Raw genomic sequence first — 26,548 nt, 5'->3', positions numbered from 1 at the left:
CCCTAATCTCTTTTCAAAAGTTAATCCTCATGTTTGCTTTAATCTCTACCTCTTAGAAATGAACAAGATTTGTCTCCTGAATTAAATCTACGCAAGTCAAGACTACTTAACACAGTTAGGGAAATCCGGAACAAAATAATTTATATTTAATACAGTTTGACAAATAAGCACATTGCCTTACAATGTTTCACATATCCCTGAATAAAGATACTATGTATAGAGAATACCATTCCACATAATTACAGAGCTATCAAAGAACAATAAAACTAACAAAAAGAAGAGTAAATACTTCAAGATAGGCCTATACGTAAATGACCTTGGACAAGTTCCTGAACTTTTTCAATATGAAATTTCTTCATCCTTATGAGAAAAACACTGCCAAGCACCCTGAACATTGTTAGATTTAAGAAAAATAATTTAGGCCAGGCACAGTGGTTCATGCCTGTAATCCTACCACTTTGGGAGGCTGAGGCGGGCAGATTTCCTGAGCTCAGGAGTTTGAGGCCAGGCCAGGCAACCTGGTGAAACTCCATCTCTACTAAAAATACAAAAAATTAGCTGGGCATGGTGATGCACACCTGTAATCCCAGCTACTTGGGAGGCTGAGGCATGAGAATTGCTTGAATCCAGGAGGCAGAGGTTGCAGTGAGCCAAGATCACACCACTGCACTCCAGCCTGGATGACAGAGTAAGATTCTGTCTCAAAAAAAGTAAATAAATAAGTAAATAAATAAATAATTCATTTTACAACACAGCTAGACAAACATAGGAACTCAATAAATAAAAACTTTATTAAAAAACCCATATGGCATATAAAAAGTCTAATTAAACACTTGAAAAAGACTATGATTTTTAAAACCATCAGTTCAATAACACTGTCCCTTAGAAATTGTGCTTAAACCTGAAACTTAAAATAAACAGGAGTGTTACTCCCAGAAAGTTGCAAGCCCCTTCATTTTACCAAAGCTAATGGGAACATCTGACCTGGGCTTTTCCTTAAATATGTACAATAAGCCTTAAGACTTTAAGAAGTAGAGAAAGGAGGCTGGGTGCGGTGGCTCATGCCTGTGATCCAGCACTTTGGGAGGCCAAGGCGGGCGGATCACTTGAGCTCAGGAGTTCAAAACCAGCCTGGCCAACATGGCGAAACCCCATCTCCACTAAAAATACAAAAATTAGCCAGGTGTGGTGGCGCGCACCTTCAATCCCAGCTACTCAGGAGGCTGAGGCAGGAGAGTCGCTTGAACCCAGGAGGCAGAGGTTGCAGTGAGCCAAGATCATGCCACTGCACTCCAGCCTGTGTGACAGAGTGAGACTCTATCTCAAAAAAAAAAAAAAAAAAAAAGAAGAAGAAGAGAAAGGAAAGGAAATTTCAGACAACAGCCTTCAAAATGAACATGCTAATTTCAAAAAGAATTTTTTAAGGAAAGAATCACAGGTGTTATATAAATTCACAGAACCTAACATACATGATGCTACTAAACTTTGTTCCAATTTAAATACCATTCATAAAAACCTAACACTTCAAAGAAATTCCAGGCACTTTAATACAAAAACACAACAATATAAGTACATTTGGTGGAACAGTCAAATGTATCAAGAAAAGGTGATCTTGGGTTGTACCTAAAAAGCAGTTAATTTAGTTCCACAAAGACACAATATATCTAATAAATATAATTTGCCTGAAAACTCAAAACATTAGCAAAAATTAAAGACAGATAAATAGTACATTTTCAGCTCTAAAACAATACTCCATAATGAAAAAATATATATTTTTTTTCCAATTAAGTCATCAGGTAGAAACTTTTTCTAAAGAAGAGGAATCCCATCTTTCCTGTTTAAAGAGATAACCAAGCAAGATTTCTAGACAAATGAATAAAAAGGCAACATAGAGCACCCTCTTCTCTTCCATTTACCATCAGTTTCCTCTCATCACAAAAATTCTTTGTTTCAGGGTAAGTCTTTCTTTTCTGTGGCTACTCACCATGCTATGTTGAAATACATAACACACTACAAGGATGGATTCTTTGTTGTTATTTATAGCTTCAGTATTCCCATTACAAATAAGCATATAAAAAGTGCTGGTCCTAAATCTGACATACTCTCTCCTATTGCACACTATCAGGCAGTAGCCATACCATTCCAGAGACTACTTTCATAGTATAGAAAGTACTGCCTTCAATTACGCAAAGTAGAGTGCATTACTTCCTGGTCTTTCACTTAAATTGAAGTTAAAGATGAAATAAAAATTTCCCCTTTTATGATACCAACAGCTTATTATTATGATACTCATTTTTTCAGAAGAGGAATCCAAGACATAAAAAGGTGATATCATTTGCTGAAATGAAAATACTGAGTTGGCCAGGCACAGTGGCTCACACCTGTAACCCCAGCACTTTCGGAGGCCGAGGAGGGCAAATCACTTGAGGTCAGAAGTTTGAGACCAGCCTGGCCAACATGGCAAAGTCCTGTCTCTACTAAATATACAAAAAATAGCTGGGCAGGTGGCATGCACCTGTAGTCCCAGTTACTCAGGAGGGTCAGGCAGGAAAATTGCTTGAACCCAGGAGGTGGAGGTTGCAGTGAGCAGAGACGGCATCACTGAACTCCAGCCTGGGCAACAGAGTGACACCCTGTCTCAAAAAAAAAGAAAATAGTGAGTTAATCTTAGATTGGCACTAGAAATCAACTCTCTTCATGCTTGAGCTAGTATTCTTTGTACTGTGCCAAGCATTCTGGGCTAAGAACTTGCTACAATATGCACTTTCTATGCAGTAAACCTCAATGGCAGAGAAAAACACTATTTTCACTTCTCAACACATTTAAGAGAATGTCATTTAGATAAATTCTTCAATGTTGCTGAAAATGCAAACTCTTACTATATTACAGTGAAAGTCACAACACAAAGATAATAGCAACTACAGTATTCACCCTCCTGGTGAATGTGGTCTCAGAGATCCATATACTACAGAATTACAAATTCAGTAATTGAGGAACTGCAAAATAAGTAGGCAATAAAAGAAACATAAAAACATCAATGATACTGTATGCACAAAGTAAAACTAATGTTACAAAAATGTTTACAAATTTTCAGTATTCATCTTCATAATGCTAGGATTTAAGTGCAAACTAAGTGAAAAAGAATAAAGACAGTATTCATCTACATTCTGGAATTGTCCACACTTGAGAAAACAAGTCTGCTTGGAGTAAAAGGCATCTGTTCCACAGATACATGGCGAAAATGCACAGCACGTTGGTATCAGTAGAGCACAAAGATGAACTTTTCAAACATACAATTGACTAAGTCCCAGAAGGCAGTTTTAAGTGAAATGAAAAGATGCTGATCAAAGTTCTAAAAGTAATTAATATGTTTCATGACTATTAAACTTTTCTTTTTCTCTTAAAACTAAAAGGTGATTGTATACGTGTGTATGTGTGATTTTTGCTTCAATATAGACACTTAAAAAAACACCGGACAATATCAAGTGTCAGTAAAGAACTGAAACAAATGGAATTGTCATACTTTGTTGAAGGACACACAAACTGAAAAAACAGGCAAGATCCACTAAAACTAAATTTACATACACCCCATTAATCAGCAATTCTATTCTAAAATTAGGTGCTGCAGACATAAAGGTATACATCTGCCAAAAGACATGTACAAGAATGTTCACAGCAAAATTATTCACAAGAGTCAAAAAACTAGAAGCAACCCAAATATCCATCAATAAGAGAATGAGTAATACTCATATAATGAAATACTACATTGCAATGAAAAAGAATTACTGCTAAATGCAATGAATAAATTTCGTAGACACAATATTAAGCAAGAGAGCTCAGACACATAAGAATTTATACTGTATATGACTCCATTAAATGAGTTCAAGATCAGACAACACTACTCTATGGTAATAGATGTCATAATAATGATAACCTTTGTGCGAGTTGAGGTGAAGGCAGTAGGAGGAATTATGAAGTATACATTTATCCCTCTGAACATTTAACATCTGTGCATTTTCCTTTATGTAAGTTATGACATAATTTAAAAAAAGAAACAGAGAAAAGATAGTAAAAGAGGAATAGAGAGGGAGAAGGACAGAGTGAACACTGGAACAGGAATCAGAAGTTTTGTCACATAATGTTGGGCAAATCACTTAACTTCTTGAAAACTGTTTTCTCGTTAGCAAAGAAAAAGAAAAATAGTATCATCTCTACCACTGGGAAAAATTAAAAAAAAAACTGCTATGACACTGAAATCAATTTCTATAAAACACTAAACAATTGTAAAATATACTATTATCATCAATGGTCAGGAATTAAAATACATATATACCCCAAGAATTCTCTTGAAGTTGGCTGATTAAAAGAGATCCTCTAGTCAACAGTCATAAAATATCTAAATTAAGATGGTTTTACCAAAAAAAATAGTTTTACTATTGGTTTACAAATTTATAAATCTTCAAAGTACTGCTTTCAATCTAATGTGCTTAATCCAGTAATTCAATTACATGACTAGTAGGAATCTTTATTACAGAAAAAAATTGTTGGCATAACTAAAAAAAACGTGATTTTCTTTATAAATTATTGCTTTGTATGCAACTTCCAAGAACATAACTAATAAACACATAGTATTAGGTTAGCTTATCATTGTTATCAGTGCTATACTTTGAAAATGACATGTAAAAGAAAGTCTTATACTTAAATACTTTACCAGTTAATTTTCTTTTGCATTTCAGAATATATCTTCAGGCAATCCTTCCAAAAATCAGCACAAAGCCCATTTTATAATAAAGTGTTGAACAGCTCATGTAATTTACTGAATACTGTGCTGAAAGTGAAAATCATTAATGGTCATATGGATACTTGATGTACTATTTCTACCAAATGTATATGCGTTTCACACAACTGTGAAGTTGAAAAATCAAAAGTTGGACCATCGTAGGTCAAGGATGTCTGTAATTGCCTGTGAGTTACTCCAGGTCCCCACAAACTTCACAACTCACCAGCCAGAGCAGACTACAATTTAATAACAGGCCTGCAGTATGTGAATAACTGATATGGCCCACTGATTTCTGCTACTTAATCAGCACTTTTGATGGACTTATAATCAAAGCAGTAAAGAACTAAAGCAAAGAAGTCTTCCACCTCTTCTGAAGAGGTGACAAGTATTACATCAGCACAGCATTAAATGAAAAAGCCAAAGCAGTGAAACTAGCCTCCCATTAACAAGAATATTAGAACTGCCACAGAAAACAATTTAAGGAATCTGGTCAAAAGCCAAAAAAAAACTCAGTCCTGGGCTGGGCATGATGGCTCACACCTGTAATCCCAGAAATTTGGGAGGCCGAGGTGGGCAGATTACCTGAGGTCAGGAGTTCGAGACCAGCCTGGCCAACATGGCGAAACCCCCATCTCTACTAAAAAAAAAAAACTAAGTCCTTTTTCCTCTCAATCTAAAATACTGTTACTGCACACTAAAACACGGATGAATCTTGAAAACATTATGCTAAGTGAAGGAAGCCAGTCACAGAAGACCATGTATGATTTCATTTATATGGAATGTCCAAAAGAGGCAAATCCCAAGACAGAAAGTAGGTTAGTGGTTGCCAGGGCTTGGAGGCAAGAACAGGAATGGGGAAGACTGTTAATGTGTAGAGGGTTGATTGGTTTGTTATTTCTGAGATGTCGAAATATTATGAAGTTAGATTGTGGTAATGGTTGCACAATTCTGTAAATTTATTAAAAATCACTGAACGGCAAAATGATGCATTTTATAGCATGTGAAATATATTTCAATAAGGCTCTTTTTAAAACTAAATAAAATTGAAAATTTACTTCCTCACTCACACCGGCAACACTTCCAAGGGCTCCAGAACCGCATATGGCTAGGGGCTGCCACAATGGACAGTACAGCTATCGTGAGCATTTCTACCATCACAGAAAGTTCTACTGGACATGGATTGCTCCACTAAATCAAGAGGCAAGATGAAACAAGCAAGAAGGACCTGGCAACTTAAGTCACTACTAGAGACACAGCATTCATCTAGCAACTACTCATTCCAGACTGATTCTGCAACACAAATCACAGAGAACAGGACACAGACACATGTGAGCTCTCTCATGAATCATTCTCCTGCCTATGCATACTGTAAAAATGAAGCTAGGCAGGGGAAAAATGAAAACAGAGAAAGAAACAAATCCCCAGGTTCTTTCCAAATCTTCCAAAGTTTGTGAGGGAGTCACAGTATTCTTTCATAAGGGCATCAGCACAGCAATCCACTTCCACGCTGTCCTGCCTTCCTCAGAAAAAAAGACTTACAATTCATGTTTAAGAATCAGTAAACAACTCAGACAGTCTAAAGTAAGTACATATAATCTGATGTCTATTTTCACAATTAGGAGAAGACAAATAATGCACTTTAAGGAAATTCCACTTATCTAATGTCATTTAAATAAAAATGTTTCACTGGGCACAATGGCTCACGCCTATAATCCCAACACTTTGGAAGGCCAAGGTGGGTAGACTGCCTGAGCTCAGGAGTTCAAGGCCAGCCTGGACAACACAGTGAGACCTTGTCTCTACCAAAATACAAAAAAAATTAGCGGGGCATGGTGGCTCGTGCTTGTAGTCCCAGCTACTGGCGGGATGGGGGTCAGCGGTTGGTGGTGGCAGTTGGGCTGAGGCTGGAGGATCGCTTCAGCCTGGGAGGCAGAAGTTGCAGTTGAGCTGAGATCACGCCACTGCACTCCAACCTGGGTGACAGAGTGAGACTCCATCTCAAAAAAAAAAAATGTTTTTAATGATCCACTCATAACTTAAAATGATGCTTCTGAGGCGATTTTAAAAAGGTAAGACGTTGAATCATGTTTATTTCACATTTTGCAGTGTAAAACTTGTTTTATACTGACATCAAGTGGCAATAATTTGTAATGCAGTTTACCAAACGGCTTTTCTCCACTCTGAAAAGATATGACTTAAAGATATGATACTGATACCTTAAAAAGTCTGAGTAAGCAATGCAACTCGAGGAATGCCTAAAGATGCAATTCCAACTCAGCTGCCTCACAAGTAATTCTCTAAGCAATCCATTTCTTCAGAGTCTCTGTGTGACCTCAGGCATATTGGTATGTTTTTCTGTTTGGTCTCACTACTCATCCATAAAATGTGGCTAATGATATGACCTACATTGAACAGGGAGTGTAAATATTCAAGGAGATGTAAATGTAAAATGAGTAAGTGTCGGGCACATAGTTAAGTGCTCAATGAATATTAGCTGCTAGATTAAGATTCCCCTATGGACATATAAGAATCAAAAGAAGGGCTGACACCCTACTCTCAATACATGGAGGTCTGCTTTTCAAGTAGACAGCCATCTAAAAAAGTAACAACTTCAGGAAGAGTCCAAAAATATGTTCAGGGTTGAGAGTCACTAAAGGAAAGAAGGTAGGAAACCAAAGGCCATCTTTTCCTAACTCACAATCACTCCTGATGTGAATTCCATTTGGGATGTATATGAATCTACCAGGTAAACCACTTAGACCAACACACCGCCAATTCAATTAATTTTGTTTTTCTAATACACTGCACAGAAAATAGCAAAATAAGGACGTCATGTCAGCAGAGTTTGCATTTCCTTATTTAAGCTTTAAAAACTTAAAATACTTTGACAACCACTTAAATAAGTTTGTAAGTCTAAAATAAACTAAATAATTTTTCAAACCAGTAGAAATTCAAGTCACATGAAATGAAGATTTCCAATTTAAGCAAAATAAAGATTCTCAGTGTAAACATCTGCTTCTGATTGAGAAACGAGACTTCTTACCCACGATTTCCTCAGCCCACCATGGCCCCAGGATCGCGCATCTAGTTCTAACCTTGTTCTGATTCCACTTTAGAAGGCTAATAGCCATTTTCTGGCCTAACATATGAGTCATCAAACACTTCAGCCCATGCTCCAAGAGAAGCCCAGCTTCAAAATAGATTTTGCTGCCATCTAAGGTCTTGGAACATACATACTTGTGACATTCATTCAGATTATGGGAGTACCAGTAACCAATACGGATATTAGATGGCTCCTACAGAGCTTCACTTGGGTCTATTGCAGGCAGGTTACAGAAACTACCCTCTAAAGATGCTTCCTAGTTTCCTAGTGATACTTTCAACAAAGGAAGCTGGACGCACTTCTGTTTCTGTCTCCATTTTCCCTATCTTTCTATCAACTGGCTCTCATCATGAACATCGTTAACTTGTCCAAACTTACTTCCAATTCCTGAGCTATTCCTAGAGCACAGCAAAGTTCAGCCATTCCCAAATGGAAAACATAACTTAGGCCAAGAAAGGAACTTGGGGAGCCATAATTAGTCTTAACCTTTAACCTTTTGGCTCTACAAAAACGTGGAAAGAAGGCCTGGCGTGGTGGCTCATACCTGTAATCCCAGCACTTTGGGAGGCCAAAGCAGGCGGATCACGAGGTCAAGAGATCGACACCATTCTGGCCAATTTGGTGAAACCTCGTCTCTACTAAAAATACAAAAATTAGCTGGGTGTGGTGGCAGGCACTTATAGTCCCAGCTACTCGGGAGGCTGAGGCAGGAGAATTACTTGAACCTGCGACGCAGAGGTTGCAGTGAGCCTAGATCACACCACTGCACTCTAGCCTGGTGACAGAGTGACATTCCGTCTCAAAAAAAATAAAAAATAAAAAATGTGGAAAGAGGGAAAGAGATTAGTCAAAAAAGAAAAAAAGTCAAGCAAGGGGCTGGCTACCATGTAGCCCCACATAAAGCCTTGAGCTTCACAGTACAGCAGTCGGTTTTAGTGCCATCAAGGAACTCAATTTCTTGGCCAGGTGTGGTGGCTCACACCTGTAATCCTAGCACTTTGGGAGACCAAGGCAGGCAGATTACTTGAGGTCAGGAGTTCAAGACCAGCCTGGCCAACATGACGAAACTCCATCTCTACGAAAAATACAAAAATTAGCCAGGTGTGGTGGCGCATGCCTATAATCTCAGCTACTCAGGAGGCTGAGGCAGGAGAATCACTTGAATCCGGGAGGCAGAGGTTGCAGTGAGCTGAGATTGTGCCACTGCACTCCAGCCTGGGGGATAGAGCTAGACTCTGTCTCAAAAAATAAATAAATAAATAAAAGTAACTGAATTTCTTTCAAATGTTTGACGCTTTTGTTCACCTGTTGATTAGACAGATATTAGACAGTTTATTCAGATAACTGAAGTTTAAAGAGAAAACTTTATTTGCTCCAGTTGTGCTTCTGAATTCAGATTTTTGCTTTGATTCTCAGGTCTGAAACAAAAGTTGCCTGGAAAAAAGAGCAACAGGAAAGAACAAGTCTTATGTCTACCACAGAAAAGATGATCTCCACAGACCATCAATATTTATATATAGTTTATAATACAATTAACCTAACTGAAGGTGACCATGGATTTATAGTTGGGGAACTAGTAAACACCTTCAAAATTTTAAGTGTATATGACTCAAAATAATTTCTTTTGGGGATGTTTAGGAGGCCAGTGAAGGAATATACTTACATCACTTGAAGAGACTGTTCCTGTTTCAACAGCAACACCGCTACCACGCAGTTTCTATTATGAAATAAATAACTCATTATTTAGTTTTGTTTTGATTTTATCCTAATGTATCAGCTTACAAAAGGGAGCTAAGCAAATTTTTCCCCTAATTCTATGTAATAATTTTTCCCCTATAATTTTATTCCTAATCTTACTCAATAAAAAGCAAGGAGATGACATAAAATGTTCTAAATATCGTTACACTCTTCCAGATAATATATTAATCAGTAAGTAGCTAAAAATGGAACAATAATAAACTGACTACTAAGCTCCAGGTAAATTTCATGGGTAAAGCTAGTGCAAATTTCCAAGTCTTAAGATTTACTTACTGAATTGTTTTTCCAGTAAGATGACTGCCTTAAACTGAACTATCCACACTATATTCTGTAGCAAAGCTTTCAAAAACAGGTGCCTGGTGTCAGGAAGGTACAATATGCGACTTGGTTATCCACAGCAAAGCTAATGAATTATAATGACAATCAAAATCTCAAATGTCATAGAGAAATGACAAAGAAAATTTAAAGAAAGTCAGAGGCTGAAAGTGCAAGAGAAAAGCAATAACTAATTTCTGAAAGGAAATATTTATTTTGTTTTATTCAATAACTACTATCTACGAACTGCAGGCATGAGTCCCCACAACCCAAGTGCAACACTCCAAACTACCCAAAAAGGCTTTAAAGGCCACTATAAGGTCAAAGAACAAAACATCTAAACTTGCAGCTAACTTGGACTTTTGAAAGTTTATTTCTATTAGAATCATGAAATTGTGATACTTTTTGTGATAGAGAAAAACACTTGTGACAGAGAAAAAAGAGACACTCCAGACGTAGCACTATCACATGACAATTGAGCAAAGTAGCAAGTAATACCACAAATAATTGTTACTTTTTAAAACGAAGAGTCTGGATTTTAATCATGATAGAAGGCTATGAAGAAGTGCCTGCCCACAGCAAGAGGGACAGTGCAGTGACAGCCAGGCAGAAGCAGTAGCCAGACTAAGAAGCAAGGCCAGGCTAAGCCTGGGTACCCTGAAGAGGTCCCCTGCAGCAGAAGGACCCGCAAGGCAGAGGCATTGCACAATTTAAAGTCCACAACTTAAAGCCAAAGACTCTGTGATAAAAAGAGTGCACTAAAAAGATGCAGAAAATACTTGAAGAGCATTTATCTATAAAAAGTTCAATTCTAATGAAAACTATTCTAGACATTGAAATATTTACTTCCACTAGTGATGAGAGAAATATTCCTCCCAGTTGTTAGACATCGTTACAAGCATAGTCAATCATTCCAGAAGTGACAGTCACCTCAGAGGCACAGTGTATATGTTATTCCTAGGAGGAAAAGTCTAAGGTAGAAGTGCCCAAAAAGCTAGTAGCATGCCACGGCATCCATTCTTCCCTACCAATTTTCATTTTATGAATTCAGCTACAGAGCCTTATTACCACTATACCTGAAAGCTAACATTACCGCAGAATGAAGTTTTGTTTTTGTGGGGTTTTTGTTGTTGTTGTTGTTGTTTTTTGAGACAAGAGTCTCATACTGTCACTCAGGGTGGAGTGCAGTGGCACGATCACAGCTCACTGCAGCCTCAACCTCCTCAGGCTCAGGTGATCCTTCTGCCTCAGCCTGCTGAGTAGCTGGAACTACAGGTGTGCACCACCACACCCGGCTAATTTTTCTATTTTTCGTAAAGGCAGGGTTTTGCCATGTTGCCCAGGCTGGTCTCAAACTCCTGGGCTCAAGTAATTGGCCTGCCTCGGCCTCCCAAAGTGCTAGGATTACAGGCATAAGCCACCACACCAGGCCTGGAATGAAGTTTATTCAAGGGGAGAGATCATTTCAAAGCAGGAAAAAATGGAGAGGTGTATCCTATTTAACTAACATTCTGATCCCAACCAATATGCTACATTTAGAAATTTTAAATCTCACTTTCACAAGCATGTTTCTTACATGTTTTAAATAGCTTGTTTTTGAAATATCTCACAAACTCAATAAAATGGTGGCTCCTGTAAAAACACTTTTTAAAACCAAGCCCCAAACCAGTTAAAATTGATGCTATTAACATAAAAAAGATTTTGATCAAGAAACTCTAAAATATCTCTATCCAAATACAAATGGCAATTAGGCTCCCCTTAAAAAGGCAGGCAACAAGACAAAAAGTAAATCTAAGCAAAATATGGTGTCTTTCTTATGCCTCAAACTAAAATCTATTAAAATAATAAAGTCACCTGAAATCTAAATGGCAACTTTCAAAAAATTTCAAATAGACATTTATTTGTAATCTAACAACCTACCAATATTGTTTCTCCTGGTCCCATTCCTCCTCTAGGTCACCCTCACATCAAAATCTCATTCCCTTCTACCTTTTCATCTCCAGAATCCTCCTCCCCTGTCCACCTTCAGTTCTCACCTCTTTTGAGTATCAATCCCACCAAACCTCTTCATACCTACACTTCATCCCTGTAAGCCTGAAACTAACACTCCACAGAGCTATCATTCGTGTCCTATCTTTTGCCCTGTTCCGAGGAAACATGAAGACAAAACAGAAAACTTGTCATTTTCCAAGCCATTACACCTGCAGGCTATTTTCCTCCATGAAGACATAGAGCTAGAAAGGCCTGCAATCAACCAACATGACCAGTAGGTTCGTTAGGCCTAACTAATCCCACCCTGAAACTGTGCAATTGTGAGAACAAGCCACTGTGTGGGACAGTGTCCTTTCGCAGCTGGACCAGGTAGCTCCAGGCTCACCCAGAGGCAGCTGGAAGCATGGGAGGGACTCGGCCAGACAAGGACAAGCAGGTTAGCTAATAATGATCTAGAACATGCTGTTTGCAGTTTGAAATGCCCCTGGTGGCACCCAGGACCAGTTTGTGTATTAGTGTAATCGGTTAGACAGCTTAGCCTGGTTATGTAACCAAAAGGGCACAAAAGATCTAACTCGAAACTTTCAGAGAGCTCTCCAAAAACCAAGATTTCTCACACAAATCTTGGTGGTTCACAATCCTGGGGCAGCCGAGGGAGCTGCGCCTGGAAATCTCTCGGCCCGAGGCATGCTCTCTCCTGCTGTACCGTTTCTTTTCCTTTATCGAAGCCTCACACGCACGTGCTCTTTGGAGCTGTGTGGGTCCTTTCAGTTCTCCAGCCTGTATCATCTTGGCAGCCACCTAGAAGAAAGGTACTCCCTGACCCCTGAAAAGCATGAATAAGAAACCCCAAGTGGCAGAAAAGACAGAAAGGATTGAAATGAAGCCAGTCAAAGAAAGAAAAAGCAAAGCACACTACCATATCTGAGAGTAGTTTGGTTTGTCAAGTTCAAAATGGCATTATTTTAATAAAACATTTTTGTAATTTAACATATTCACTATAAATAGCTTAAAAGAACATGGATGTTATATTCCTTTCAAAGGTACTTTAAAAAAATTACCTGTGAACTCAGTTGAGTTTTTATCCAATTGAAATAGTAATTTAAGTCACTGCCTTCCATCAATTCTTTTCCCCAAGCTGCTAACTTGGCAATAATTCTTGCTGCCTGAAAACAAATGACAAATACATTTAACGCAACATTAATTCTAAAAATCACATCATATACCTTAAAAAAGGATTTGTAACAATTTTGCTACACAATTTCTTAACACTCAACCCCTCTAAAAATAATAGTCCATATTTCATTTTTTAAAATATATTTTAAAACAAACATTAAAAATATATTTTTAAATATTTCCATCAAAGTGAACCCAAATTAGCTGGGTCTTAGGAATTTCTTGACACTCCCTGTATTATTCTGAGTTTCAAAAGTAAGATTGGAATTCATTATATGACCAGCAAAAAAAAGAACACAAAAATCTTCCTTAGAAGCAGACTGTCACCAAACCACTTGCCAGAATTCTAAGCAATCTCTTCAACAAACTGCCAGCCTCTCTCACACTCATTCCAAGCCACTTGGAAGTTCTAATACTTAAAAATCCATTTCTTAGGATAATATACATCCTAGGTATTAGTCATCTCTCCCAACATAAACAAATATCCTTTCTCCTCAAAGATTTCTCCATTTTCTTCAAGCTATAAAACTAACCATTTTTAAAATTAAATAGGCAATATAAAATACTAGTTCTCCACACACAAACCAATTTAATAAATATTCTGTCAGTACTGAGAGCAAATCACTGTCTTAAAACTCCAAATCACTCAGCAATAATTCATCCCAGTAGAGAATGAAAGGCTACACTAGCTAACCTCGAAATAATTTCCTGTGCTGGTAGACTCATGTTTGTTCTTACATTTGAATACAGCAAACCAGACTGACAGGTACACTTCCAAGGTCAGAATGTCAGACATTTAAGTGTTCTGGTGTATTTGGAATTCTACAACATAGGGACTAACGGGGCGCCTTTACTTGCTCATTGAGTTGTGACATGCTGAGGTTTTCACATGCCCAGCTAAATGAATTTATAAATACATTATCTAGTTTAAATTCATCTTACTGTCACAAAATAGACAACTGACTTAAAAAGATTACTGTTAGGAGGCCAAGGATTGAAGATATTATCAGCAGTGCATGCACAAGACAAAGGAAGAAGAGCATAAGCTAGCATAAGCTGTTTATCAGCACATGGTAAACCAATGGGAGTCTGCCCCTGAGAATGTGAAAGATTGGCCAAAAGTAAATGAAATCACCAAGAAGTTAACATGGATTTGGCTGCACAGTAATAATGAACCATTCCCTAAGTGTATATTTGTTTAATGTATTTGTCAGTTTTGTTGTTATACCATTAGGAGGACATTTAAACCAAACAGTGAAGACAACAAGCCTCCACAATTTTAAAGAGGGAAATATATTACTGGCTTTTTAAAAAGTAGTCTTTAAAATACAGTTTATTTCATCAGTCCTCCTTAATTTCTATAGATATTTATAGATATTTCATAATGTCCACAACATATAAATATACTATATGAATACAATATGTAACTATACTGTATGAATACATATACATGTGGAAGGAGGGAGGGGGGGAGCGAGATAACATACATGTTCAATTTTCACTGCCAGTGGCCCTTGATTTGAAAACTTTAAAAACATCTATTGAAACAAGCAGCCTCTGGAGCTACCACATGTCCCCCAACAGCTCCTGCCATCTCCAGCCCGTAGCCCACTCTCCAGTGGAAAGAGAGAAGGCTTATTTGTACAAAGATGTATTCTCTCGAACCTGCTTTCAGATTCCACGAAAAATTCTTCAGTACTAGGGCTTCCAAACATAGCCTAAGTTTAAAACAGGATTGTAGGCTGGGTGCAGTGGCTCACGCCTGTAATCCCAGCACTCTGGGAGGCCGAGGCAGGTGGATCATAAGGTCAGGAGTTCAAGACCAGCCTGGCCAACATGATGAAATCCCGTCTCTACTAAAAATACAAAAATTAGCTGGGCGTGGTGGCGCATGCCTGTAATCCCAGCTACTCAGGAGGCTGAGGCAGGAGAATCGCTTGAACCCGGGAGGCGGAGGTTGCAGTGAGCCGAGATCGCGCAACTGCACTTCAGTCTGGCAACAGAGTGAGACTCTGTCTCAAAAAAAAAAAAGGGTGTATTTAAGATATTGAAAAGCAATCAGGTAATTACTTAAAATAAAAATGAAACACAGTAGCTGCTTCAAAGTAAAATTTAATTTCTATATAGTAAAATGTGGTTAACCTCACTACAAACACTGTAGAGCTGTTTACATGTGAGAATTCTCCACAGGCTTTGATGCACTCCTTGTAGTCTACAAAACCTTAACTGCATCAGAGCAACCCTATCTCCTTCCAACTCCCAATGTCCTTTCTCTACTGAACACCAATATGGAAAGCTAATGTCATAGTAGTTACTCCTATGGGAACGGACAGGTTCCTATGTCATAAAAGGCCCAGGTTTCTTTCTTACCTGAATGAGAGTGTAATCACAATTCGGTCAATTTTAAAATAATAATAAAAGAAAAATTTTAAAATAAAAGCCTTTCTTCTTTGTATTTAAAAAATATATATATCCAGCTGGGTGCAGTGGCTCACACCTGTAATCCCAGCACTTTGGGAGGCCAAGGCAGGCAGATTGCTTGAGCCCTAAAGTCCAAGACCAGCCTGGACAACATAGTGAGACCCTCTCTCTTTAAAAAAATTTTTAAAAAAGAATCCAATCAATTCAAAATTTACCATATGAACAGTAAAGGGATCCTGGCGATTCAACATTGGCAGAAAGTAGGGCCACGCAGTGTTCTTGCTACATCTTGCATAGTCAAAGAAAATGCTAACACGCTGATGATTTTCCTAAAAAAGAAAAGAAACGATATCACCAGTCAGAACACATTTTGCTAAAGAATGTAACGATTGTGCACCACTTCTCAACCTCCCATCAGTCTGTGTTCTTTTTTCAGTGTGTGTGTATGTGTGATTTGTCTGTCATTATTACTATGGGGCAGTGGGTAGGGATGGCAGTAGGGACAGATATTTTACTAAAAAAATCACCTTTAATGATTATGATTATTTTAAATCACAAAGTGTAAGACTACAAGTTACACTTCTCGGCCTGCACCTCTGACCTGCTACTCCCAATGTAACAGGTCTAAACCCACCACCGATACCCAAGTGTGAGCACCTGGCTGCCACATGAGGGAAATAAAAATCAGAAAGGGAGCAGGAAGGGCACAAATTAGGTCTAGATGCACCTCGAACGACTAACAAATAGGCAAGGGAAACAGGGAATTAAATGAATCGCAAATGTTCAAGTTACTTCTTAGCATATCATGGTAGAAAACTTGGGATAAAGACAGCAGAAAACAGCATATACTACCAGTGGACATAGGATCTGAGCAAGAGAAAATTCTTAGTTCCAATCATTAAAACTTCACCTCTCATCTAAATTTTCTCTATCACTGGCTGAGATCCACTTTCTGGTTCATTATGTGAATACAGTTGTTAAATAGCGATACTTTTTTAAAAACTTTTTTACTACACCACCATATCAGCAGTATATCTTTTTCTGATTAAACTTTTATTAATTTATTATTTATTTTATTTCCATAGGTTACTCGGGAACAGGTGGTATTTGTTATGTCAGTTCTTTAGTGGTGATTTGTGGGTCATAATACTTTTTAAAAGCACAAATAACCACAAAAACAAAAAATTCCTATTTTCAGATTAACATTTAATTATTTTTAAACACAGTGGGTTTTTTTGGTTAATATTGGTCTACACTAATAATTACCCATCGAGGAATAGCCTACTATCTCCTTAGGTAATGAGTCATTATTGTTTAGAATAACAATTGAAATAGTTGTGATAATGATTTTATCAAGGAATCCAAAATTCAGATGAGCCATCATTGCTTCATTGGTAGAGGTATCCAGGTTACAGACCTTTAAGAGAATAAGGATAAAGAAATCCTTCCGGTCAGGTACACTTAGCAACTGTTGTTGATATCCACGCAAAGAAAACAATTTAATCCTCAAAATCATGTGCTAAAAACTAAGCACGTGAGGAAACATAAGCAATTCTGTCCAAAAGCATTTTGTTCAGAAGTGATAAGGATGAAATGACAGGATTAAAAATAGAAAAAAAAATTATTATAAATAGCACAGGGAATTATGATAAAGGTATATATAAACTTTTCCATGTAACTAAAATTTTACAAATAAAATCAATTGCTAAACTGTAATGAGGGCCAGGTGCAGTACCTCACACCTGTAATCCCAGCACTTTGAGAGGCCAAATGGGGGGGCTGCTTGAGCCCAGGAGTTCAAGACCAGCCTGGGCAACATAGTGATATCCCATCTCTACAAAAAAATAAAAAATTAGCCAGGTGTGGTGGCACACACCTATGGTCCCAGCTACTCAAGAGACTGCGGTGGCAGGATCACTTGAGCCCAGGAGTTCAAGGCTGCAGCGAGCTGTGATCACACTACTGCACTTTAGCCTGGGTGACAGAGCAAGACCGTCTCAAGAAAACAAAAATAAAATTAAAAAAATAAAAATATATACATTGGTTCGGGCACAGTGGCTCACGCCTGTAGTCCCAGCATTTTAGGAGGCTGAGACAAGCAGATCCCTTGAGGTCAGGAGTTCGAGACCAGCCTGGCCAACATGGTGAAACCCCGTCTCTACTGAAAATGCAAAAATTAGCCGGGCGTGGTGGCATGTGCCTGTAGTCTCAGCTACTTCGGAAGCTGAGGCAGGAGAATCACTTGAACCTGGTGGGTGGAGGTTACAGTGAGCTGAGATCGTGCCACTGCACTCCAGCCTTAGTGACAGAGCAAGACTCTATCTCAAAAAAAAAAAAAAAAAGCATACACACACACACACACACACACACACTGTATATACATACATACGAAGTATATATATATATACATTTGTATATACATAGTATATATACAGTGTACATATATATACATTTGTATATACATAGTATATACATATGCTTTGTATACAAAGCGTGTGTGTGTGTGTGTATATATATATATACACACACACACACACACACACACACATACATACATACATTGAATTGGTGGATGAGAATAATACCAGCTACCTAAATCTGAATCTCTCCACTGATCCTTCATAAATAAAGGTCGACAAAAAGATCAAATAAAAACTACACAAAACCCATGCCCTCAGGATAACAAGACAGAGAATCCACATTTGTAATTAACTATAATAAAAGAAACACCAAATCCCAGCAAAAGGTATCTCTCATACTCCACCACAAGCTTTTGTGGATGATAAGGTGCATCTGAAAAATGTGTGTAGAAGGAAGGATACGGGGCACAGGAAGGAAGAAGTTCTAAGGTGGATCTACAATCACCACCATAAAATAAAACAAACTCTAACTATGAAGAAACTGAAAAAGACTACTCATAGACCAGAGTACAGGCTACAGGGAGCAGGGAGCAGTCTTGGAAAGGCATCATTTTTGAGAGATAATAAGGTTTAAAAAGAAAAAAGAAGAAGAAGAAGCATTAGGAGATTGGGTGGCAAAAAGAAAAAGAAACAAAAGAGGAAACTTTAGGGTTCTGCAAGACAAAATGAGACCAAAAAAAAAAAAATCCAAGGGCATACAACCTGCCCCCCACCAAAAGAAAGTCATCTATTAGAGAAACTGCCAGCCTTGGCATATAATGAGACCCTTATCTCTACAACTAAAAAATTTTTTTAATTAGCAAGGTGTGGTGGTAAGCGCCTGTAGTTCCAGCTACTCAAGAGGCTGAGGTGGGAGGATCATTTGAGCCCAAGAGTTTGAGGTTACAGTGAGCTATAATGGCGCCATTGTACTCCAACCTGGGTGACAGAGTGAGATTTTGTCTCAAAAAAAAAAAAGAAAAGAAAAGAGAAAACAAAAGAGGCTGGGTGCGGTGGCTCACACCTGTAATCCCACAACTTTGGGAGGCCAAGGCAGGCAGATCACCTGAGGTCAGGAGTTTGAGACCAGCCTGGCCAATGTGATGAAACCCTGTCTCTACTAAAAATACAAAAATTAGCCAGGCGTGGTAGCGCACACTTGTAATCCCACTATTTGGGAGGCTGAGGCAGGAGGACTGCTTGAGCCCAGCAGGCAGAGGTTGCAGTGAGCTGAGATCGTGCCACTGCACTCCAGCCTGGAAGACAAGAGCAAAACTCTGTCTCGAAAAAAAAAAAAAAAGAAAGAAAAAAGAAAAGAGAGGAAGGAAGGGGAGAGAATAAAACAAACAAACTGTATCTCACCAGAAAAAAAAAAAACAGAGAGAGGCCAGGTGCAGTAGCTCACACATGTAATTCCAGCACTTTGGGAGGCCAAGGCAGGTGGATCATTTGAGGTCATGAGTTTGAGACCACCCTAACCAATATGGTGAAACCCCATCTCTACTAAAAATACAACAAAATTAGCTGGGCATGGTGGCGCATGCCTGTAGTCCCAGCTACTCAGGAGGCTGAGGCAGGAGACTCATTTGAACCCAGGAGGTGGAGGCTGCAGTGGGCGGAGATCATGCCACTACACTCCAGCCTGGCCAATGGAGCGAGACTCCATCTCAAAAAAAGAGAGAGAGAGAGAGTCCGGGTGCAACGGCTCACACCTGAATCCCAGAATTCTGGGAGCCAAGGCAGGCAGATTTCTTGAGGCCAGTATTTCGAGACCAGCCTGGGCAACATGGCGAAATCCCATCTCTACTAAAAATACAAAAATTAGCTGGGCACAGCAGCACACGCCTGTAATCCCAGCTACTACTCTGGAGGCTGAGGCATGAGAATCACTTGAACTTGGGAGGTGGGTTGCAATGAGCTGAGATGGCACCACTGAACTCTAGCCTAGGCAACAAAGTGAGACCATGTATCAAAGAAAAAAAGAAGAAAAAAAAACGGTACTCTTGAGTGAGGAATATTATAAACCACACAACTCCATGATATGAATAGATGAAAGAACCCCACAGAGATACAAAACTACCATAAAAAGAAACCAAAAGATGCAAATCAAAATATCTCAGGTGATGAAATTCCTCTCCCAAGAAAACAACTGCAAAACAAAACTGTAACGTAACAATGCAAACTGAATTAAATATCCTCAAACATCTGGAAAAACAAAATACCACCTTGAATCAGAAATTCAAAACCAAAACTGAGAAATTTGCCCCTAATAAAGGAAAATTTAAAAATAGCTGATTGAATTCAGGAAAGAAATGAAAGAAAAAAGCAAAATGGTCTCAAAAAGTAAAACTAAATTATAAGGTGTTCAACAGAGAACAGACTCAAAAGTCAAAGAACTGTGAATCAGAGATCCTGTATCAGCTAAGCTGCTCTTCAAGTATGAAGATTACAGGAAAAAATTTTAACGCAAAAATTTAGAGACTACTGTACACATAAGACACTCCTGAGGAACCTACTAGCAGATAAGCTTCATCTAATCAAGAGATCCCTGGGAAAACTTTGGCAAAAGAACCAGTGGTGAAAATTTAATATAACAAAACAAAGGTGGGAACAAGTGTAGAATAATAATATATAAATGTTATATGTTCTGACAAAGTAAGAAATAGCCACGAAAAAATGAGAAGAGAGGAAAAGTAGAATAAGTTCATTGATTGTTGCAAATCAAAAAATACTATTAAAAATGACCAATGAAATTATAAATGAATAAAACAGGGGATTAACAGCATTAAAGGGATATAAATACAAAGACAACCAACGGAACAGACAGAAAACTTCCTAAATGCCAAAAAGTTTAATAAAAATGCAAACAAAACACATAATGAAGAATAAAATAGTAATGCACACAGTAATTATAACACAGTATGACAGTTGAGATCAAATTTCTTATTAATATTCATAAATGTGGATGGTTTAATTCACCCATTAAAAGAAAAAGGGGTTTCAACTCACAAACAAGACCCAAATCTATACTGTATACAAAAGACTTACTTAAAACAAAATGATTCACTTAAAAAAGGGACAGGCAAAGATATGCAGACAAGTAGAAACAAGAAGCCATGAGTTGCTATACCAGTATTAAAGTATAATTTAAGCCAAAATGTATTAAGTATGATCAAAGGGACACTTTTAATGATAAATGCCACAATTCACTGTACAGCATCCACCTTTATAAAGTGAAAACTACAAAAGATATTAGAATAGTAAAAAATCCATTTATAAGGGGGAGACGTTTAACATACCACTCTTAGTACAAAAAAAAGCAGACCAAGAAAAAAGTAGACAAAAAGTAAAGGTATAGAAAACCTGTATCCTAAATAATAACATAATCAATAAAGTAGATCTGATAAATATAAATCAAACTTATACCCCTTAAGAAAGAATACATCTTCTCAAGTATACCTGGTACATTTATAAAATTGATCATATACTAATAAAAAAAGTATCAGTAAATTCCATAAAGTAGAAATGTTTTTAAAACATGATAAAGTTGAAATCTATAACAAAATGTCTAAGCAGTTCTGCCTGAAAATTAAAATATAAATATTAAACAACCCTCTGTGAAAGGAAACACAGAAACTGAATTAAGAAAAACCTAAATCACTACATATCAGAGCTTAAGGGATATACTTCAAGCAGTAATCAAAGGAAAATGCATATATTTAAATACTTCATTTTTTTTTTTGGTGGGGGGGGATAGTTTCACTCGTTCTGCCCAGGCTGCAGTGCAATGGCACAATCTCGGCTCACTGCAACCTCCACCTCTCAGGTTCAAGTGATTCTCCTCCCTCAGCCTCCCAGTAGCTGGAATTATAGGCATGCACCACCACACCCGGCTAATTTTGTATTTTCAGTTGAGATGGGGTTTCACCATGTTGGCCAGGCTGGTCTCAAACTCTTGACCTCATGACCCACCCGCCTCGGACTCCCAAAGCGCTGGGATTACAGGCATGAGCCACCATGCCCGGCCAATATTTATTTCTTCTCAATAGAAGAATGGAAATAAATTAAAATTCCAAGTTCAAAATGCTAGAAAAAGAACAAAGTAAACAACAAAAAAGAGTAAAGGAAGAATATAATAAAGGCAAAAGCAGAAATTAAGGCAGAGAACAGAAAAACTATAGATCAATTAATTTGAAAATCCTGACTGAAAAAAATTAACAAAATGGGGGAGAAACACTAGTTAAGAAAAAAAAAAGCAGAAAACACAAATAAACAAGCTAAGAAATGACATGGGGGACACAATATGGAAATAGAGAAAAAAATTTAAAGCATAAGATTTAATAAGATTAGTTTTCTATGAAAATAAATGCAAAAGCTTCAATACAATAATTTCCAGAGAAAATACAGATTACCAAAATTATCACCATTTGAGATAGAAAGCTTCAAATGAACAATTTCTGTAGAAGACATAGAGAAAGCTATCAAATAATTACCCACCAAAAACAACAGGTTCAGATGTATTCACAAGGGAATTTTACCAAAACTTAGCCCTTGTAGTCCTAATGCTAAACAAATTGTTGCAAAGCATAGCAAATAAAAAAAAACCTCCAGATCCTTTTTATCAAGCAAGTATAATGCTGATACCTAAACCAAATGAAGAAAACAAAAAATAAAATAAAACTGTAAACTAATTACACATATGACCACTGAGGCAAAAATCCTAAATAACAGAAAAGAGAATTCAATAACATATCGAGAAAATAAGACACATGACCAAGTGGGATTTAACCAAGAATGCAAGGTTGGTTCAGTATTATAAAATCCATTACTATAATTCACTATATTGAAATATCTAAGGAGAGGGGAAAAGAAGTCATTCAATTATCTATGTAGATGCCCAGAAAATAACAGCCTTTGACAAAATTCAACACCTATTCTTAATAATAGCACTCAAAAACTAAGAATTGACAAGTTCTTATAACCCATAAGAATTAAAAAAGTAAAATTATCTGTTTTATAACCCATAAGAATTGAAAAAGAAGTAAAATTATGTTTTTTCAAAAACAGATAATTAGAAAAGTTTAACTAAAATTTTTTAATTAAACTTTTATAAATTTATAATTTACAAATTTTATAAATTAGAGAAAAATTCAATCACAAAATTAATTCAAATAAAAGAATTCACTAAGGTACCGAAACAGAAAATATACAGAGATCAATGACTTTCATATACATTAACAAACAAAAGTTCAGAGATAAAATGGAAGAGAAATGCTGTTTTTAACAGTAATAATTAAGATAAAATACTAAGGTATAAACTTAACAAGAAATGTTGCAAAACCATTGTGTGAAAATTACAACACTCCTGAAGACACAGACACACCTAACAAATGGAAAAGTATACCTTGTCCTTGGACAGAAAAATTCAGTAATATAATGATGTCATTTCTCCCTAAGTTAACTGATAAATTTATTATTAGTTTTTTAAATAGAGACAGGGTCTCACTATGTTGCCCAGGCTGGTTTCAAACTCTGGCTTCAAGCGATCCTCCCACCTCAGCTTCCCAAGGTGCTAGGATTACAGGCATGAGCCAGTGCCAGGCCTTGTTTTGATTTTTTTTTTTTATAATAGTAACTTACAGATTTAACACAACTTAGTAAAAATGCCAACAAACTTTTTCATAGATCAAATAAGCTGACATTCCATTACATACAAAAAAAAACAACATTCAAGAATACCTAGGTAAATACTGGGGAAAAAAAAAACTGCGAAGAGAACTAGCCATAAGATCCTCTATCATTAAACTGGGTGGTGCTGGAACATGAATACACAGGCATTCCAGAAGCAAAGCATAAAAGGTACAGAAATAAACCTAGTTATGTAGGGAGGTTTGATGTTAAAGGCAGCATCTCCAACCACTATGGCAAAGACTGACATTTTAATAAATGGTGCTAGGACAACTGAATGGCCATTTGGAAAACATAAAATTAGACACGTACCTTACACTATAGACAAGAACCAACTCTAAGCAGGCCAAATGTCTAACTAAAGATGAAACTATACAAGTACTAGAAAAAAACCTTGGTGAAGTCCACTGTAAACTCGGGTATAAGGAAAAGCTTTCTATTACTCAAAATCTAGATTAAAAATTTTTTTTTGACAAATTAGACTACATAAAAAATAAAAATAAATTGTTTCACCCTGTGAAAAATGTTATAAGCTAAGACAAAAAGGTAAATAACAAACTGGGAGAAAATATTTGCACTTTGTTCAGAGATATATGCCTAATATATAAATAACTCTTAAAAATAAAATGGGCAAAGACATGAGCAAATAATTCAGGGAAAAAAATGTAAAAGCAACCTTTAAGGTCATCTAAAGATGTTCAACCTCAGACACCATTCTGATAGGCAAAAATATAACAGCTTGACAATGCCCTCTGCTGAGAAGGTTACAGGGAATCAGGCACTCACACCCTGCTGATGAGAATGCAAAATGGAATGTCTGGCAATATCTTAACAAAAAAACTACATATGGAATTCCCTCTTACCCAGTAATCCCATTTCTAAGAATTTACCATGAAATATACACCCAACAACACAAAAATATATTTGCACAAGGTTATTCTTTGCTTCATGATTTCTAATTCTAAAATTTGGAACCAACCACAATATCCATCATTACATCAGAGGCTGAGTAAACTATGGTACATCCACTAATGGGGTACCATGTAGCTGTCAAAAACAGAACAGGGAGATGAGATCTCAATGAACTGACACGTAATGATTTCTGGCATATTCTGTTAAGTGAAACAAGCAAAAAATAAGAGACTATATCTAATAAGTGTTTTATAGAAATAAGAGGGGGAAATTAAAAAATATACATGTGTCTGCATATGTTCACAGAAAAAAAAATTAAAAACCAATGATATTGGGCTGAGTGCAGTGGCTCACACTTGTAATCCCAGCACTTTGGGAGGCCGAGGCAGGCAGATCACTTAAGGTCAGGAGTTCAAGACCACCTTGGCCAACATGGTGAAACCCCGTCTCTACTAAAAAAAAAAATACAAAAATCAGCCAGGCACGGTGCCGGATGCCTGTATCCCAGTTACTCCGGAGGCAGAGGCAGGAGAATTGCTTGAACCCAGGAGGAAGAGGTTGCGGTGAGCAGGGGTTGTGCCACTGCACTCCAGCCTGGGAGACAGAACAGAATTCTGTCTCAAAAAAAAAAAAAACTATGATATTGGTCACCTACGAGAGGAGGTTGGAATGGGCTAGGATTAGTGACACTTCTCTGAGTATGCCTTTCTGCATAGTTTTGACTTTTGGAAACATGTTAATGTTTTACATACTCAAAAATAAAATGCAGGCTGGGTATGGTGGCTCACGCCTGTAATCTCAGCACTTTGGGAGGCCGAGGTCGGCAAATAACCTAAGGTCAGGAGTTTTGAGACCAGCCTGACCAACATGGTGAAACCTCATCTCTACTAAAAATACAAAAATTATCCAGGCGTGCTGACAGGCACCTGTAATCCCAGCTTCTCGGGAGGCTGAGGCAGGAGAATCACTTGAACCCAAGGGGCAGAGGTTGCAGCGAGCCGAGATCACGCCACTACACTCCAGCATGGGTAACAGAGCAAGATCCTGTCTCAAAAAAATAAATAAAATAAAAATAATAACAATGAAATGCACAAGGATGACGAAAAAAGTAAAATAGAATACAACAGAAACAAATGACTCTTACAGTATTTCATGAAAAATAATCACTCTGAAACTTGAACACAGTATTCTGACTATATACCCTGAGTTTAAAACAAAAACCTGCAAACAAATACTGAACTCTAGGTAAAAGACTTGTTTTTTGTGTGTATGTGTTTTTTTCAACTCTTATTTTAGGTTCAGGGGTACATGTGCCGGTGTGTTATATTGGTAAACTCATGTCAAGGGGGTATGTTGTACAGATTATTTCATAATCCAGGTACTAAGCCTAGTACCCAATAGTTATTTTTTTCTGATCCTCTCTCTCCCCCCACCCTCCACCCTCAAGTAGACCCCGGTGTCCGCAGTTCCCCTCTTTGTGTCCATGTGTTCTCATCATTTAGCTCCTACTTATAATTGAGAACATGCGGTATTTGGTTTTCAGTTCCTGTGTTAGTTTACTAAGGATAAGGACCTCCAGCTCCATCCATGTTCCTGCAAAGGACATGCTCTCATTCTGTTTTACGGCTGTATAGTATTCCACGGAGTATATGTACGTTTTCTTTATCCAATCTGCCACTGATGGGCATTTACATTGATTCCGTGTCTTTGCTAATGTGGTTGGCGCTGCAACGAACAAACACGTGCATGTGTCCTTACAGTAGGATGATTTCTATTCCTTTGAGTATCTACCCAACAATGGGATTGCTGGGTCAAATGGTAGTTCTGTTTTTAGCTCTTTGAAGAATCACCACACTGCTTTCCTCAATCATTGAGTTGTAAGGGTCCACAACTCTGAAACTATTTTCTGTGTATTTTAGGGTAGAACAAACAAGTAAACACACTGAGGATAAGAGGAACTCACAATCTCAGTTACAGAAGAGGTACACATACGGAAAGGAGAGA

The 26,548-nt window shown here is 37.5% G+C and overlaps 1 protein-coding gene across 2 annotated transcripts in view; it reads right to left on the bottom strand.

Annotated features, from left to right (window-relative positions):
* Positions 1-26,548, bottom strand: part of ATP6V1H (ATPase H+ transporting V1 subunit H) — a 136,440-nt gene that overhangs the window by 94,924 nt on the left and 14,968 nt on the right. The window contains exons 5-7 of one of the 2 annotated variants that reach the window (XM_055286414.2): positions 15,761-15,874; positions 13,010-13,114; positions 9,547-9,600 (exon numbers count right to left, since the gene is read on the bottom strand). In XM_055286414.2, the coding sequence (XP_055142389.1) occupies positions 9,547-9,600; positions 13,010-13,114; positions 15,761-15,874 (273 nt within the window). The remainder of the gene's footprint in view (positions 1-9,546; positions 9,601-13,009; positions 13,115-15,760; positions 15,875-26,548) is intronic. The other variant, XM_055286416.2, reaches the window with a different exon arrangement.

The sequence above is a fragment of the Symphalangus syndactylus genome, chromosome 7 (assembly GCF_028878055.3).
Source record: "Symphalangus syndactylus isolate Jambi chromosome 7, NHGRI_mSymSyn1-v2.1_pri, whole genome shotgun sequence".
NCBI lineage: Eukaryota > Metazoa > Chordata > Mammalia > Primates > Hylobatidae > Symphalangus > Symphalangus syndactylus.
The sequence above is the reverse complement of the archived record's forward strand: the minus strand, read 5'-3'. Positions and strand labels throughout refer to the sequence as shown.